This window comes from Lactuca saligna, chromosome 3 (assembly GCF_052625555.1).
Source record: "Lactuca saligna cultivar CGN05327 chromosome 3, ASM5262555v1, whole genome shotgun sequence".
Classification (NCBI taxonomy): Eukaryota; Viridiplantae; Streptophyta; class Magnoliopsida; order Asterales; family Asteraceae; genus Lactuca; species Lactuca saligna.
This window is the reverse complement of record NC_136419.1, coordinates 9,125,001-9,141,241: the sequence shown is the minus strand read 5'-3', so window position 1 is coordinate 9,141,241 and position 16,241 is coordinate 9,125,001. Positions and strand designations below refer to the sequence as shown.

Sequence of the window (16,241 nt, the reverse complement as noted above, 5' to 3'; positions counted from 1 at the left end):
TATATATATATAAGGGAATTCGTCTGGTGTGTGTGTGTGTGTGTATATATATATATATATATATATATATATATATATATATATATATATATATATATATATATATATATATATATAGGGAAGGGTTATTTGGAAAACAAAAAAAACCCCTAAAAATCATAAAAATGCATAAAAAAAATACCAAGACATGAAAAAAAAAATTGAATTTTTTATCAAAAAATCGTAGCATTTTTTACAATTTCGCTAAAAAAAATCATTTTTTTTAAAGTTTATTTTTCAAAAAAAAAAAAAAATCAGCGATTTTGACATAAAAGTTGCGATATTTTGATAAAAAAATTCAAAACAAAATTTTGTGATCTCTAAATATATATATTTTTTAAAGAAGTCATTTGAAGAACTTTGTGGCATATACATATAACAGGTTCTTGGTAAGATGCTTTTATAGAAAAGGACACATCCTATCTTTGTTTTTGCGATCAAAATAATTAGAAGTAACATGCAACTTAACAAATCGATTTTCCATTTCAATATGTCCAACCAATGTACCACTGGAAATATACTGTTTAGCTTCTTTAGTTATTTGCTTTTATGTATTTTTTTTTTCTCAATGTGCACTCCAAGTTTGAACGAAAAGACAGAATCTTTTTTGATGTATTATATATAGAGAAAGAGGGTCTTGAAGAAAGTTCACAACCTTACTCATCATCTACTTACACTATAACTGATCATCATCTGAACCCATTCCTACATATCATATCCTTCCCCTTTGAAACAAAATGAGTGCTAAAAGAACTCCGATCATACTTCTTTTGTTCATGTTTCTTACGATTACTTCATCCCACAAATACAAAGGAAACAAGAAACTTTACAAGCCATGCAAGAACCTAGTCTTGTTCTTCCATGATGTTATATATAATGGGAAAAATGCAGCCAATGCAACATCAGCTATCGTCGGTGCACCTCAATGGGCCAACCGGACAATCTTGGCTAGTCAGTTTCATTTTGGAAATATCGTGGTTTTTGATGACCCCATTACTTTAGACAACAACTTTCATTCCCCTTCTATTGGTCGAGCTCAAGGTCAATACATTTATGACACCAAGAACACCTTCACTGCATGGCTAGCATTTTCTTTTGTGCTTAATAGTACGGATTATCAGGGAAGCATTCAGTTCATTGGGGCTGATCCGATTATGATTAAGACTAGGGATATATCAGTGGTTGGTGGGACTGGTGACTTCTTTATGCATAGGGGGGTAGCGACTATTATGACTGATGCTTTTGAAGGTGAAGTTTATTTTAGGCTTCGTGTTGATATAAAGTTCTACGAATGTTGGTAAGCATAGTATCATATACCAGGCTCTCTTCTTACATCGTGTGCATGATTTGGATTTAAAGTCATTTCCTTTTTTTTTTGGTTGACAATGTGTGCTTTTATTGTCAATGTTAAATGTTAAAACTTGAATACAATTGCCTGGCCGAACTTGAACATTGAATTTTTGTTTGTGTGGGGGTAAAATTGGTATATGTCTACCTACGTTAGGTTTGGGTTCAACACATTTAATAATTGTGTTGAAATTTTCAACCCAACCTAACCTATTTATTTAAATGGATTGATATTTTCAATCCTACTCAATTCAACATTTTAGATAAATGAGTTGTGTAGTTGTATATGTTGTTCCAAACTCAAACTATTAAATAATTGGGTTAAACATGAGTTAACCTATTTAAAATCAAATAAAGTAATTAATTAACTAAATATTATTCCACTTAAATTAGTTTTATACATAAATGAAACTCGATAAGTATGCCAAAAGCACAATCCCAAATCATAAATACAAATAAATTGTTCAAATAACATTAAAAAATTTAAATTTCAAATTGATTTTGGAGAGTGGTTAGTATTATTAGCGTTAAAAAAAAAATAGGAATTAAGATATAATTTTTATAAAATATTAACAATAAGACAATATTATAATTTATAAATTAATACTTTGATTAATACATGATAGCATTCAAATAATTATTTAGTTTAATATATATTTACCTTAAATGGGTTGGTGAATTGAAAAGGTATTGATAATTTTAATTCAATCCAACCTATTTAATTAAACGATTTAGACGGGTTGACTCATTTAACTTAAATAAGTGAAAAATCTTAATCCAACTCACTAATGTTGGGTTAAGTTGACGGGTTATATCGATTTTTGCGAGCTCTAAAAGTTGGAGATCGGGCCACAACTCAAATTTTATATTGTTAGATCTAATATGTATAAAAATAATAATCTATGAACTATTTCTAATCTCAGCCCATGTCAGACCCTTATAAAATTCCGACCCCTAATTGTTACTATCTTAACACAAAACCGAAGTGATCTGATTTTTGTTACACATTTTATGTTAGTAATTGGTCACTATCTGACTTTCGATGTACACAAATGCTATATTTTCGACGTACAATACAACCCATGATTCATTAATTCTTCCGAAACATATATAATTACATAAAATATGTTTTAGCCCATGAAAGTTCATTGTTAATGTAGCAAAGCAACGCGAAAAAGTTTGCGTGTTTCATTTTATTTTCCTGTTTCAACAAGGTATATTAAACTATTCAAGCATGGAGAAAACCATGCCAAGTGGGTTCAAACCCAATTCTTTTGTGGGCCTTATGTTAAATATCTTAAATGGGTTCATGTGCTACTCTATTCTTTATTTAAGAAAATTCTTTACACAAAATTTTGGTTCTTTAGAATACGACAATGTAAATAAAAGTAATATATTCTTAGTCGATTTAAGTTAAGGAGCATAAAATCAGAAATTGTGTTTAGAACTTGATATTATAAGATTACACTGAATAAAAAATACCTAATAAAATAACTAGATGCCATAAATTGTTTTATTAGAAGTCTTATTTGATAATTTGTTCTTATGTTATCATAAATACCAAAAGGTTTTTAGCCTAATGGTATTAGGTGTTTCTTATTTCATTGAGCTCAAGCATTTAAATATCTGAGTAGCTCTACCCATCGTCGCTTTCTCATGTTAAGTTCTTTATGATCAAAGATATGTTGAAGGTTTTTGTGGTCGGTGAAGATGGTGCACTTTGTACCGTAAAGGTAATGTCTCTATATTTTTAGTGCAAAGACCACTGCTCCTAAGTCAAGACCGTGAGTTGTGTAACTAACTTTGTGTGCATTAAGCTGTCTCGAGGCATAAGCAATAACTTTTCCACGCTACATAAGCATACAGCCTAGCCCCTGATTAGATGCATCGCAGTATACAAGAAAATCCTCTATCCCTTCTGGAAGAGACAAGATAGGTGGGCTGCATAGGGCTCGCTTCAGTCTCTGGAACGCAGTGTCTTGTTTTCACCCTAACTAAAAGTTACACCCTTCTGAGTCAGGATAGTAAGTGGTTTAGCAATTTTGGAGAAGTTTTGTATGAACCTACGATAGTAGCTAGCAAGACCCAAGAGTTGCCAGATTTCTATGGGCATTCTCGGTGCTGACCAGTTCTCGATTGCTTTTATTTTGAAAGGGTCCATGTGTATGCCTTCTTCGTTAACCACGTGACCAAGGAAAGTTACATTCCTAATCCAAAACTCGCACTTTGAGAATTTCGCGTATAACTTCTCCGCCCGTAATTTTTCCAGAACTTGTCTTAAGTGCTGACAATGTTCTTCCTCGCTTCATGAATAGATAAGTATATCATCTCTGAATACTATCATGAATTTTTCTAAAAAAGGACGACACACCTGATTCATTAAGTCCATGAACATGGAGGGTGTGTTGGTTAGACCAAAGGGCATTACTACAAACTCGTAGTGACCATATCGAGTTCAAAATGTTGTCTTAGGAACATCAACCTCCCGGAATCGTAATTGATGGTACCCTGATCTCAGGTCGATTTTGGAAAAGTAGCTGGCTCCTTGGAGTTAGTCGAAAAGGTCGTCTATTCATGTGAGAGGGTATCAATTTTTAATGGTAAACTTTTTTAGTTTGCAGTAATCTATGCACATTCGAAAAGATCCATCCTTCTTCTTAACGAACAAGACCGGTGCTCCCCAGGGTGAGAAGCTTGGTCTATTGAATTCCTTACTGAGCAGTTGGTTTAGTTGGGTGGATAATTCCAGCATTTCTGCTGGTGCCAGACAATATGGGGTTTGGCTATGGGGGTAGCTCCAGGAATCAAGTCGATTCGGAACTCGACTTGGCGTTCAGGAGGGACTCCTAGAAGATCTTCGGGGAAGATATCTGGAAAATTACAGACTTTGGGGATGCTCTCGAGGTATTTAACTTCTTGTGTTTCGTTAACTACATGAGCTAGGAATGCTTGACACTCCTTTCGTAGGTATTTTTAGACTTAGATGCACGAAATGATGCAGAGGTTCGTGATGAGTTTGTCGTCGTAGATAATGAGGGCTTCACCATTTGGCAGACTCGAGGTGAATGGATTTTTCGTAACAATGAATATTAGCACGATGAGGACTTAGCCAGTCCATGCCGATGATGACATCGAAGCTTTTTATCGAGACCGACATAAGATCGATTTGAAAGGAATAGTCGTTTAGAGCGAGGGTACAACCTATGAATATGTCGTTAGTGCTCTCTTCCTTCCCGTTAGCCATCTCAGCAATGAATGTTTCGTTTAGTGGTTGGGGTTTGTGTTTGAGTAAGTGTTTCAATCTATGACTGACAAAACTCCTCTCTGCGCCACTATCAAAAAGAATGCATGCATAAGAGTTGTCGAGGAGGAACCTACCCATGACTACGGTGGGATCTGCTACTGCCTCCTTCTGGCCGATGGCTAGCACTCTCTCCGTGTTGCAAGCATTTGTTTCTTTGGGGAAATCCCTCTTCTAGTGCCCAGTTTCCCCACATCCATAGCAAGCTTGGCTTAAGCCTCCACTAGTAGCCTTGTTGGTTGGTTGTACTGGTGTCTTACAGAAACGGGTGGTGTGACCCTTTCTGTTTCAACTCTTGCAATGCATTTCTCTACAAAATCCCGTGTGGTGGTAGTTACACAGCGGGAGGTTTCCAGCATATTGGCTAAGAGGGGTCGGAGTAGTGGGAACTGCAGAAGGAATGGCAGTAGCATGGACTGCCACTGTTTGTTACTTCTTTGAGGGCTCTTGTGAAGATTGGCCCTTTCGCTTGTTCCAACATTTCTTTTTACTGCCACTCTCCTTGGGTTGTTCTAGAATAACTGTCACGGAGTCTTGGCGATCTCCGTGATCTATCAGTGCCTGTGCCAGATGTTTGGCACTATCAAAGGTAAGGAGATTGACATCTAGAACATTTCCTTGAGTTAGGGGATTTAATCTCCATATGTACGTTTCCACCTTCTTGCTCTCCGGGGTGAACATCCCGGGACACAGAAGAGCAAGTTCACTGAACCTAGCGGTGTAAGCAGTGATATCAGAGCCCTTCATCTCCAGACTTCAAAGCTCTTGCTCTAGTTTTTGCATTTCACCCTGCGAGCAGCATCAGTTCTTTCAACTCACTCCAACTCACAACGTTGGCTATTGGGAGAGTCAGGGTTTTGACTTGGCTGTTCCACCAAGTGAGAGCTCTGTCTGCGAAAGTGCATGTTGCAAATTTCACTTTGCTGGTCTCGGGGGATGCACAGATCTCGAATATTGATTCAGTCATCTCGAACCAACGAATTAAGGCAATGATTCCTCCAGTGCCATCGAAGGAATGAGGTTTGGCGTTAGTGAAGTCCTTGTATGAACACTCCCTCGGGTGTCCATGACTGTCTCTTTGATTAGAAGGGTGGGGGCCACTACCAGCCCCGCTAGTGCCACTCGTATTTATTTGTGTCATAAATGCTGCCACTGCAGCGGTTACTGCTGCTTGGAACACATCAGGGTCGTACTGAGGAGGTGGCAACGATAGTGGATTCATTAGAGGGTCGTTGTTCATTCTGTTGGACTTCTTTGGAGGCATCTTTCTTTAAAATGATTTAAGAGAAAAATGATGATAAGTCCTCTTTAGTGATCATAAGTCAGGTGATATTAAACATGGTATATCTTATCCTGACAGTTGTACTGTTCTATTAAGCGATTTAAAATGGAAGTCTACTGATACAAGTAAACAATCACCATTAATTAGTTGCAACACTTATAAATTAATTTGTATGATATGATTTGTGCCTGATCCCCCTATAATCACATAGTGTATCCAAATTATATATAACTAAAACCAAATAGACGTTCGATTAAGTGATCCTACTCTAAGTCCACAACCAAACAAGGAACAGGAAGTTAAGTTAAACCACCTATTATGTGTCTATAAAATACTATTTATATATAACTTATATGTATACAATTAGAAAATACAGAACTATCAGCAAGGGTCCTTTGTTTTCATGTGTTTGACTCTAGTATTATAGCTCTCTAAAGTACTCTTATAGTATTTTAATTGTATGTTTGGTTCTGATGTTTCCTTTGTATAGAGCTTTGGTATGTTTTCGACTCGTTGCAACATCACAATCACTCCCAAACACATGTTGGTCGTATCTCAAATAAATATAGTTGATCAGGGTATATTTATCCTAGATATGATTACATAACTACCTAGGTTTAACCGTAGTGTCAAACATCTAAATAGTTTTGTTTTGTTCTTCTTGAGCTATTGTTTTTTTTGGTATGTACGTATAATTGTATACTTCTTATAAAATACTTAGATTTTTAAAAGTATACTTTAATTCAAAGCGCTTTGGCCCCTTATTGTTTATAGTTGTATATCATGTAAGGTTTGATATACTTAGTTCACTATAAACAATGCTCTGATACCAATCTATCACACCCCCAAACCGGAACAACGGAAACGTTCGAGGGCGGAGGACGTCATGTACAGTTTCAAAACAATTGTATAACAAGATTCAAAGCAAACAGAACAATTACATTGATAAAGTAAAGTATTTACATTTGTTCAATACATAGTTTGTATGACATCAAAATGTATAGAACTATACGGGACTGACAAATTGAAATCCATCAATTTGTTCCTTGAAAAATGTAAGTATGTTTTTCCCAGAAAATCCTATATTTGTTGTTGTAATTTTTTGTACTCAAAGCCTGTAAACATTATTGTACTCTAAGATAGTAAAAGGGGTTAGTTTCAATTCACATAAAACTATGAACATATGTTTTCTCTGCGCTGGATTAGTATTCTATGTTCGTACTCGTATTGTAGCCATCTGGATTCACCAGTAATACTTGTAAAATACTGCATTATAGCTTTATTATTTAAGTAAAGCTACGTGAGGTTGTTTACTTATTCATACACTAATCGTGTTGCTCCATACCATATTGTGAGTTATTATAAACATACTTGATGACCTAGGATGACCTGAAACGATGTTCTTTAGGCATCGGAATCGATACAACATTTGTCACCACATGCCTGCTGGCCTAGCTATAGTGAGCAACTCAGGTGCGGGATTATCAGTCTCGTATAGTTCTATACACAAATTCTTGCTTTCCATCTAGGAGACTCTGGTTATAATCTCAAGGCATTGTTGGTACTTAGGTAAGTACTTGAAGATGTGTCTCACAAAGCTATACTGACGGTTACGTGTAGAATAATTGAAAACCTTTTGAAATGAATAATTGTTCCTATGTTTCATAAACTATACCCAAAATAGTTTATATGTTTGTTTTTGTTGTATCTTTGTATTCAGTAATAATTATATTGATGTTCCATCAACTATACATATTATAGTTTATAAGTATGTCTTATATCGTTTCATGAATTCGTAGAATAATAAAGATGTTCCATAAACTATACCTATTATAATTTATAAGTGGTTTCCGTTTGCAATGTAAATATTCTGAAAATTTTCCTTTGCTCATCGTGTTACAAAGGATTAAAATTTGTACCCATACATACATACATATATATATATATATATATATGTGTGTGTGTGTGTGTGTGTGTGTGTGTGTGTGTGTTTTGGTAGAAACAATGGTTGAAACTGGCTGAAACGATCTAAAGTAATTTGAAATCATTTGAATATTTGCACAAATTTAATTGTGTTTTACTTGTACCCCCCCCCCCCCCCCCCACCCCCACTTTGAAAAATACTAAAAACGTAGGGGTATGAACTCACCTTGAATGTGTGTTTGAGTTTGATTTAGCGAGCGGTAGAAATGATCCTCGGGTAAGCATACAAGCGAATAACACTAAAGAGGATCTACTTTCTCAAGAAACGCAAGGCTAAACACGCAGGATATTCTGCTACGGTCCATAATTCTCCTACCCAAACTCTTGTTCCCCAGTGAATATACTTGATGACACTCATCAAGAGTATTCGACATCTGGTGACATCTTTAGGAGAAAGAAACTGAAGTTAACCCCAAGTCCGAGCCAAATGCGCACCACGACACATACCGCAGTCTTTCAAAAGACTTTGGTAATCAATGGGGCTACCGCAGGCTCATCAGTTCATACCCCAACTCACCACTCAGATACAATGAGTGTATATTTTTCATCCCACCGTGGAGACACACCCCCGATGGATCGTAAGTGGATCCTATTGGTTCGAGTCGCCCAAAGGTCTCCAGGGCATCACAATTGCATGTTTTTGAGCATGAGTAGTCGAACTCCACATTCTTTCGTGTCACATAAGCACTACAAACACATGTTGCACCACAAGGCACTTCTTTCGCCTTTGCCAGAACTGAGCCAAGGCCAAACTTGACTTCAAGTCAAGGAGACCGACGAAGCTTAGGAAATCCTACTCCACCATCATTACACACAAGTAGTCTACGCATGGGGAGCACAATTTTGCAACGAACCACGAACCCAAGGGAAACCTCGGCGTGATAAGGAATTTATGGATATGGTTCTAATGATTCTTGGACTCAATATCCAAGTACTGAGTCCGAAATCATAAAATTCAAAGCATTTTAAAGAGCAGTGTAAGCCAGGAAAGATCAGGAATTCTAACAACAACAACAAAAAGGGAAGGATCTCCTTATAGTTGAAAAGTACCGGGCAGACTCCTTAAAGAACGCCAAGACTATCCACGACATCTTGAAGATTCAGGAATGGATGTCCAAAATGGAAATAACAGTTCAACAAGACAAAGTTCTGGAAGGTGGTGTTGGTCCATCAAAGCCTCCTCAAAATGATGAAATCCATGACTCCAACGACGATGGAACCGCAATTGAGATTAGCTCAGATCCAATGTCTAGACTTGATGACATTGATCTTGATGATGTTCAGCAGCCCCCTCACTCAGAAGAATTTATGATGGTATGTGAAGATGAAAAGTGAAGTGGATGCCAGCATTCCACCTGAAAACCCAAGGAAAATAAAAAGAAGAAGCTTGCGGCGTCAAGAAAGGAATTTTTCATCCTTCAATCCAAAGTTGACCAAATCTTGGCCACAGTCACTTCCCAGGCTCCAACTAATACTAAAGTTCCTATACCACAGATGGTTTGAGGAGCAACAAATTGTTTCTTCCTCAAAATGGGGAAGTGAGTCCCCTCTGCATTATCATCAAGGCCACTCTCATCAAACTCCTCCAAAAATTCCACTTAATCAAACAACTCATCAAAGAATTCCAACTCAGCAACCATCTACAAAAAATCAACTCCAACTTTCTCTGGTACAATCTTTCAGAGTTCTATCTTCTTTTAGTTTAAGTTTTAATATGTTTTCCGATTTAATTCTTAATTTTATAGGAGCCTTTGGAGGTTTAATTTTTCTTCTAACTCAGAATTTTGGTTTCTTATCTGCAAAAACAAAATTCCAACAATATTTTAATACATTTGTAACATCCCAAAAATTAAGACCAAAAATTTCATTTTTAAATTCATAAACTCTAATCCTAAAAACATTGTCATAAAACCAAGGTAGAACAAAGTGTATCAATACATCATAAAATATCAGAGTAAATCACAAAATGCAGTCTAATGTCGTGTGTGCTCTACAATCATCCCAGGCTCTTCCCTTTCGAACCAGAAGTACCTGAAACATAAACTGAAAACCGTAAGCACAAAGCTTAGTGAGTTCCCCAAAATATTGCATACCATACATAATAAACACATATTGTTCCCCCACCCTTCAACGGGCCCTGCCTCGCATCGAGTCCCACCCAACCTCCTGCCCCGCCCGGCATGAAGCCCTGCTCGGTTTAAAGATATATCAATCATCATGCCCCGCCTGGCATTGGGCCCCACCCGATACACATACATACATATAAACATATAATCATGTATACACATGCAATAATAACAAATATAATAGCATAAAATATAGTCATCGGGCCTCGCCCGACATCGAGCCCTGCTCGGTATACATACCAACACATACACATGCAAGAATCATGCAGATATCTAGCATCCTATCATAATAAACCATGGGCAGAAATTAGTGCCTTCAACCTGCTAAACACAGTGAATAAACTCACATCTGTATCTGAATAATAGTTGATGAGGTCCCGACTCCGAATCTTAGCTCTAACCAACACCTAACCATCAAAAGACCAATTCTCAAACATACTTCAAAATACCCAAAATAGCCCCTTGGGTCAAACTAGGTCAAACGGTCAAAAGTCAAGAAGAGTCAACTTAGCTGACCACTACATTGTTGTAGCCCTTTACCACATCGTGGCATTAAATACTACAAAATAGTCGCGACCAGCCCCGCCACCACATCGTGGTGGCCTTACCATGTTTTGGTAACTGGATTTTCAGCAGCTTAATGTATTCAACCATTTTCTTCCATCCTAAAGGATCTCCTGATGGTTTTTGTATACTACAACATCCTATGGTGCACATACAACCCTAAATACCTTGGATATATGCTTTCATTAATTATACATGCAAATGGTTTCCAAAACATTAAACCTATAACTAGCATGCATTTAATATAAACTATAAAAGATACTAGTTAGGGTAACATACCTTTTAGGTAGCTTGAAGTCTTGATGTATGTGGCCTCAAGAACTTAGCCCCAATAGTGTGGAAGCCTCAAATGAAGTCACAACACATCATGAACAAAGGTGAATCTTGAGAGAGAACTCCATACACCAAAACACCTCCATCTTTCTCTAAGAAAAGAAGCACACATTTTTGGTCATGAAGCAACATATTTATAAGGTGGATTCCAAGGGTCATGGGTATAACCCAAATCCATACCCATGGGTGTTATGATCCATGGTTCATGTGGCCTAACTCTTTATGTATCCATACATAAACTTGGTCCAACATGGATCATAAGCCTAACACATATACATATAACTAATTACCATAATTAGTCCCCATAGATTTAATTAGTTTCATTTGATCATTAAATTAATTCAAATTAATTCTTGATCAATAATAATTAAAACATATTATTTCATATTAATGTATTATAACTTATAATATATTAATAAATCATATATAACCTTCTCTCAAGAGTCGATTCTAACAAATTATTTTGATGATATGCAGCCCAAATGGACCATGCTACTCTCGGGTCAAGTACATACCAATAATTGTTATGGGTTTAGACATCTAATCCAACAGTCTCCCATTTGGATAAGTCTAAAACTATTATTTCAAGTACGCCTCCAAACCCCGACTAGCAATTATAGCTCTTAAAACTCGCTGACGAACTCTGACATAGTCAATGACATGTCCATTACATAAGGGATCATATATTCCTCCATTCTAGATATCATATGGACTAAGATATGGCTTATAATCATTCTCTCTGTCCATTTGTTGTTTCCCGATTTCCGATTTATGACAACCGACTAATTCAACAAATCAATTAGTCCAGGCCTGTCCGAGCACTTTTTTTTGTCATCACTAAATCATCGAGGGGCCCACATATATCACTTTTATCCCTCCAAGGGTAAAAGGAATGGATAAACTTTAACTCATATGCTTGTACTAACTACTTGTTGAATCATACACAAAGGCACGTTTTATAATATCAAGTTACTGATGCGTTTTCGTACAATCAATGTATAACCAACTCATAGTCAAAAAATTATATCTCTAGGTTTGAAGGATATAAGATGTTATCGTCTCATGATCATTCTTGATAAAATCCATGAAGTGATTCAAATGAGCGTGGGTTTAATCCAATGCTCGAATCTCATTCCAGGAGCACTCATGAATGTTGTAGCAACTTTTGCTATGTTTAAACACTTTAGACATCTACAAGCCCAATTCATGATAGTCTTGATTCATACCTACTTCGAAAGTATGATTAACTGTGGAGAGTTTGTATAACCTAGTTATTCGGGAAGTCAAAACATGCAACGTGAAACACAAGAATAATACTAATCCTATATGGCCCTAACCACCTTTAAGAGTAAATAAAACATCTTTTATTTAAACACGATATTGATTACTCTTTATTCACTGTATAATGTTTCGAATAATCAACTTTATACTTGAATCAAAACAATAGTCATGCCATGCTCCAAGCATGCACACTATGTTTGTACGAACAATAGATGTGCCATACTCCAAGTATACACACTATGTTTGCCTATAATCCTTACTTTGTGGAATAGATCAATAGAACATAATTCTAATGATTCTCATTTCATAATCCCAAATACTTATCGTAAATGTAAGAATTCCAAATTCCTGCCATTTATCGAAATCTGTTAGATTCTAAACTTATATGCATTGATCCTCTTGTAATGACTATGCACAAAGTCACAGAGACTTGTCAGCAAACATTGTTGAGTATTCCAATGGAGATCAATTCAATGGAAACGAAGTCTAAAATTCAAAGTACATTCCTTTGAACATCCTTCTTGCATTAAATTCTCTAATCTTACACGGATTTAATGAATAACTTCCACCTATGAAATATTTCCATATTCCCATTCTGACTATCACTTCTGAATAAGAGTTGCCTCCATTCAGAATACGTCAATATCATCCTTCTAAAATTAACACTATACTTCAAATTGCTCATGAGTAACCAATATTTGGTAAACCTCAGATTCTCCTAGACAATTGTTTAATCATTTTAGTCATATACAGTTCTGGTCCTTTTCCCTCTTAATGCCCTAGGCATTTGGAAAATTCTGAACACATACAAATATTATAGCATATGTAATCGATCCTATACTTTAAGAATATGGGATACGATTCATAATATCTCACATAAAGACATGACACTTGACCGAACTTTTGCTATAATGTTTCTATTTTCAATTTTCACACAATTCGGACTATGAAGAGGGATCCATAATCATAATCGAATTTTGAGAACGTAATAAACATTTCCATATATAGAATTTCCTTATGTTGAACCATTCCAACATAACATTCATATATATACTTGACTAAATTTGATTAAAAATCTCAATCTAAGCTTTTAGAATTAGAATGAAGTATAATTTCATCTCCCTTAATTATGGCAAAACAAATTTTCAAACCCTGTAAAGTACATTTTGCAAATTGAAACTTTTTTTTCTATAATTAACATTGCTAACTTGCATCACTTAACATAATAATAATGCTCCCACTAATATGATAATTACTAGCATAACAATTATGCTCTCACTAACTTTGACATGTACTCAGAAATCAGCTAGACTTCTAGAAATCAATACTTTATTGATGTTCTTAACAAAGTTCAGATTTCTGATACGAGTTGCTTTGATAAGACTTTATCAAAATCATACATCTTTCCTTAGCTAGCTCACATGTGTGTCTAAAATTTTTTAGAACTATGCAAAGGGATGTTGTAATCATAGTCTCAATTGTTTAGACCTTTTCCATTTCTTACAAGTCCATATTAGTGTGCCGGTTAACCACCCATGCTCCACTAATGACTTTGAGAATGCAAATATCACAATTGCTATCTACTTAAAATCTATTTAGCGAAAGCATTTCCTCACCATTTTTTTCATGAATCGGAGAGAAACCTTATAAAACTTAGATTATATGGTGGATGTGTTCCTATCCATGTGAATTTATCATAATCACAAGAGGATGTTAGTGACAAACCCACACTCATATGGACTAAACTTATTCAATCTTAACATCTTGCCTCCTGGCAGCTCAAGGGACTACCATTGCTTCCAAGTACTTATACAAACAACTGAGAACTCATAGAACTCACATGCATAGTCAACTTTAACTGGAATGGGCACAGATCACAATAATATGTCAACACGATAGGATATAAACCTTAATCACTTCCGGTTAGGAGTCTGTCCCACTAGAAATTTCCACGATCTCCTCGTCGACTTCGAATTCTTCTCCGACTTCGACTTCGAATTCTTCTTCGACTTCCTCCTCGAACTCTTCTTCGACCTCTTTTTCTAGGTCTTCCTCCAGGTCTTCTTCTATCCAGCCACCGTTACCTTGGTTTAGGTAGTAGGGGTCTCCCGGTGAAGGAAATCCGACCAATTTGATCTTCGACCACCTTCTTCCTTCACAAGCACCAAACACACACTTTAAGGCTAAAAACTCACACAATGGATCTAGGGTTTGCAAGGGATAATTTTGAGAGATGGGGGCTGATGGGAGGGAGGCTATGAGAGATTAAGGAGTTTAAATAGGGCGTAAACTTTAAAATTTAGGGTTTTTCTCCAACAACCGTCACCACGTCATAGCAAAATCCCCATGTTGTGGTGGTTAATTAAACTTCCGCGGCCCAAAAGCTTATCACCTCATCGTGGCCGAAAAGAAATCATACACAATCGGAAATAATTTCAAAGTTGGAATCGAGTGTTACAACATTGCCATAAAAATTTTTAAAATAATTATTATAAATTTTTGTAATTCGATTATTCCTTTATCCAGCGTAATTCTGAAAGCTCATCTAAATGGAATATAACTTCTTTATCCATAAATCCCACTTGTTTTTACAACATTTATGCATATTCATCTTTGGAATAATACTGGTTATTAAACACTTTTAGACACAAAAAAAGTGATAAACCATATTTATTCTAGGGTGTCAATCCAGATCATTCTCGAATTGATCATCATGTTCCAAACTAAGTTCTTCACATTCTGAACATACATTACAATTTTGGATTCCCTAAAGAACTAAATTTTGGACTAAAAAATTGGTCCTAAACACACTACAAGATACTTATATAGGTCTCATATGTGTAAAAAAACATACAAAAAATAGTGTCACACCCCCAAACCAGAATGGCGGAAACATTCGGGGGTGGATGACTTCACGCAGTACCATAACAATTGAATATCGTAAAGAAAGTACACAACCATCATATATATAATAAAAACGTACATTGTTGCGTTATACATATTTCCAAAAGAATATTACAATATGATGATATAAATGTTTAACGATAAACGTTCTTAGCGTTCCTTCTCCCAAAAGTTGATGGTTACCTGTATTACTGGTTCCCTGAGAAATACAAGTGGTTTTGAAAAAGTGTCAACAATTAAGTTGGTGAGTTCATGAGTGTTTTGAGTTGAAAAGTATATCATTTTTGGCAGCAAATCGGTAAATGAGATTTTCAGAAAATCCAATATTTTCTATAAATGATTCGAAAAGTTTCCAGAGTTGGAATGCGTTAGTATTTTTCGTACTTGAATGATAAAGATAACTTTGTATGAAAAATAATGTAGAAAACTGTAATGCATATATGAATCTCGTAAATCAAACTTGTTTTTATACTTTTTATGTGAGTTTTATAACCATACTATTGACACTGAATGCTTGTAACAACATTCTTCAGGTGTTGTAGTGTTATGACATTTGTCACCCCAGACCTGCCGGTCTAACTACAGCTAATAGTTTAGGTGCGGGATTGTCAATCCCGTATAGATCTATACACAAGTATCACGCTCTCCCTCCAAGAAATTATGGTATATAATACAGGACTTGAAATGCATACATAAGTGTATGTTGAAGTTTGAATACCTCACATTGCTTAGTATAAATAGATTTACAATAAGAATGGCTTTACTTCTTTTGAAAGTGTTTCGTTTTTCAAGATGTATATGTAAAATGTACGATTGACTCATTAACTATACCCATTATAGTTTTTCAGAAAGTATATTCCATTTGGTGAAAATAACTTGGTGATATAATAGCCCTTTATACATAAAGATGTTTGTATCGATATTCGACATTACATTTGTGTTTATAAAATGATACTTTAACGTGTAATGTACTTGTATTCCCCCCCCCCCTCCCCCTAAAACATGAAAAGAATTGAAAGGTAGGGGTATGAACTCACTCGTTTGGTTCGAAGAGAGAGAGGCTAAAGTTGAGCAGAACTTT

General features: G+C 35.7%; 1 protein-coding gene across 1 annotated transcript; it reads left to right on the top strand.

Moving 5' to 3' along the window:
• Window positions 1-673: 673 nt before the first annotated feature.
• LOC145034410 (disease resistance response protein 206-like) lies at window positions 674-1,496 on the top strand. Its single transcript, XM_078982813.1, has one exon. The coding sequence runs from the start codon at window positions 777-779 to the stop codon at window positions 1,338-1,340; it is 564 nt and encodes a 187-aa protein (XP_078838939.1). The 5' UTR covers window positions 674-776; the 3' UTR covers window positions 1,341-1,496.
• The last annotated feature ends 14,745 nt before the right edge of the window (window positions 1,497-16,241 follow it).

Coding starts and splice junctions, on each gene's coding strand:
- LOC145034410 (XM_078982813.1), top strand. CDS start 777: ATGAGTGCTAAAAGAACTCCGATCATACTTCTTTTGTTCATGTTTCTT.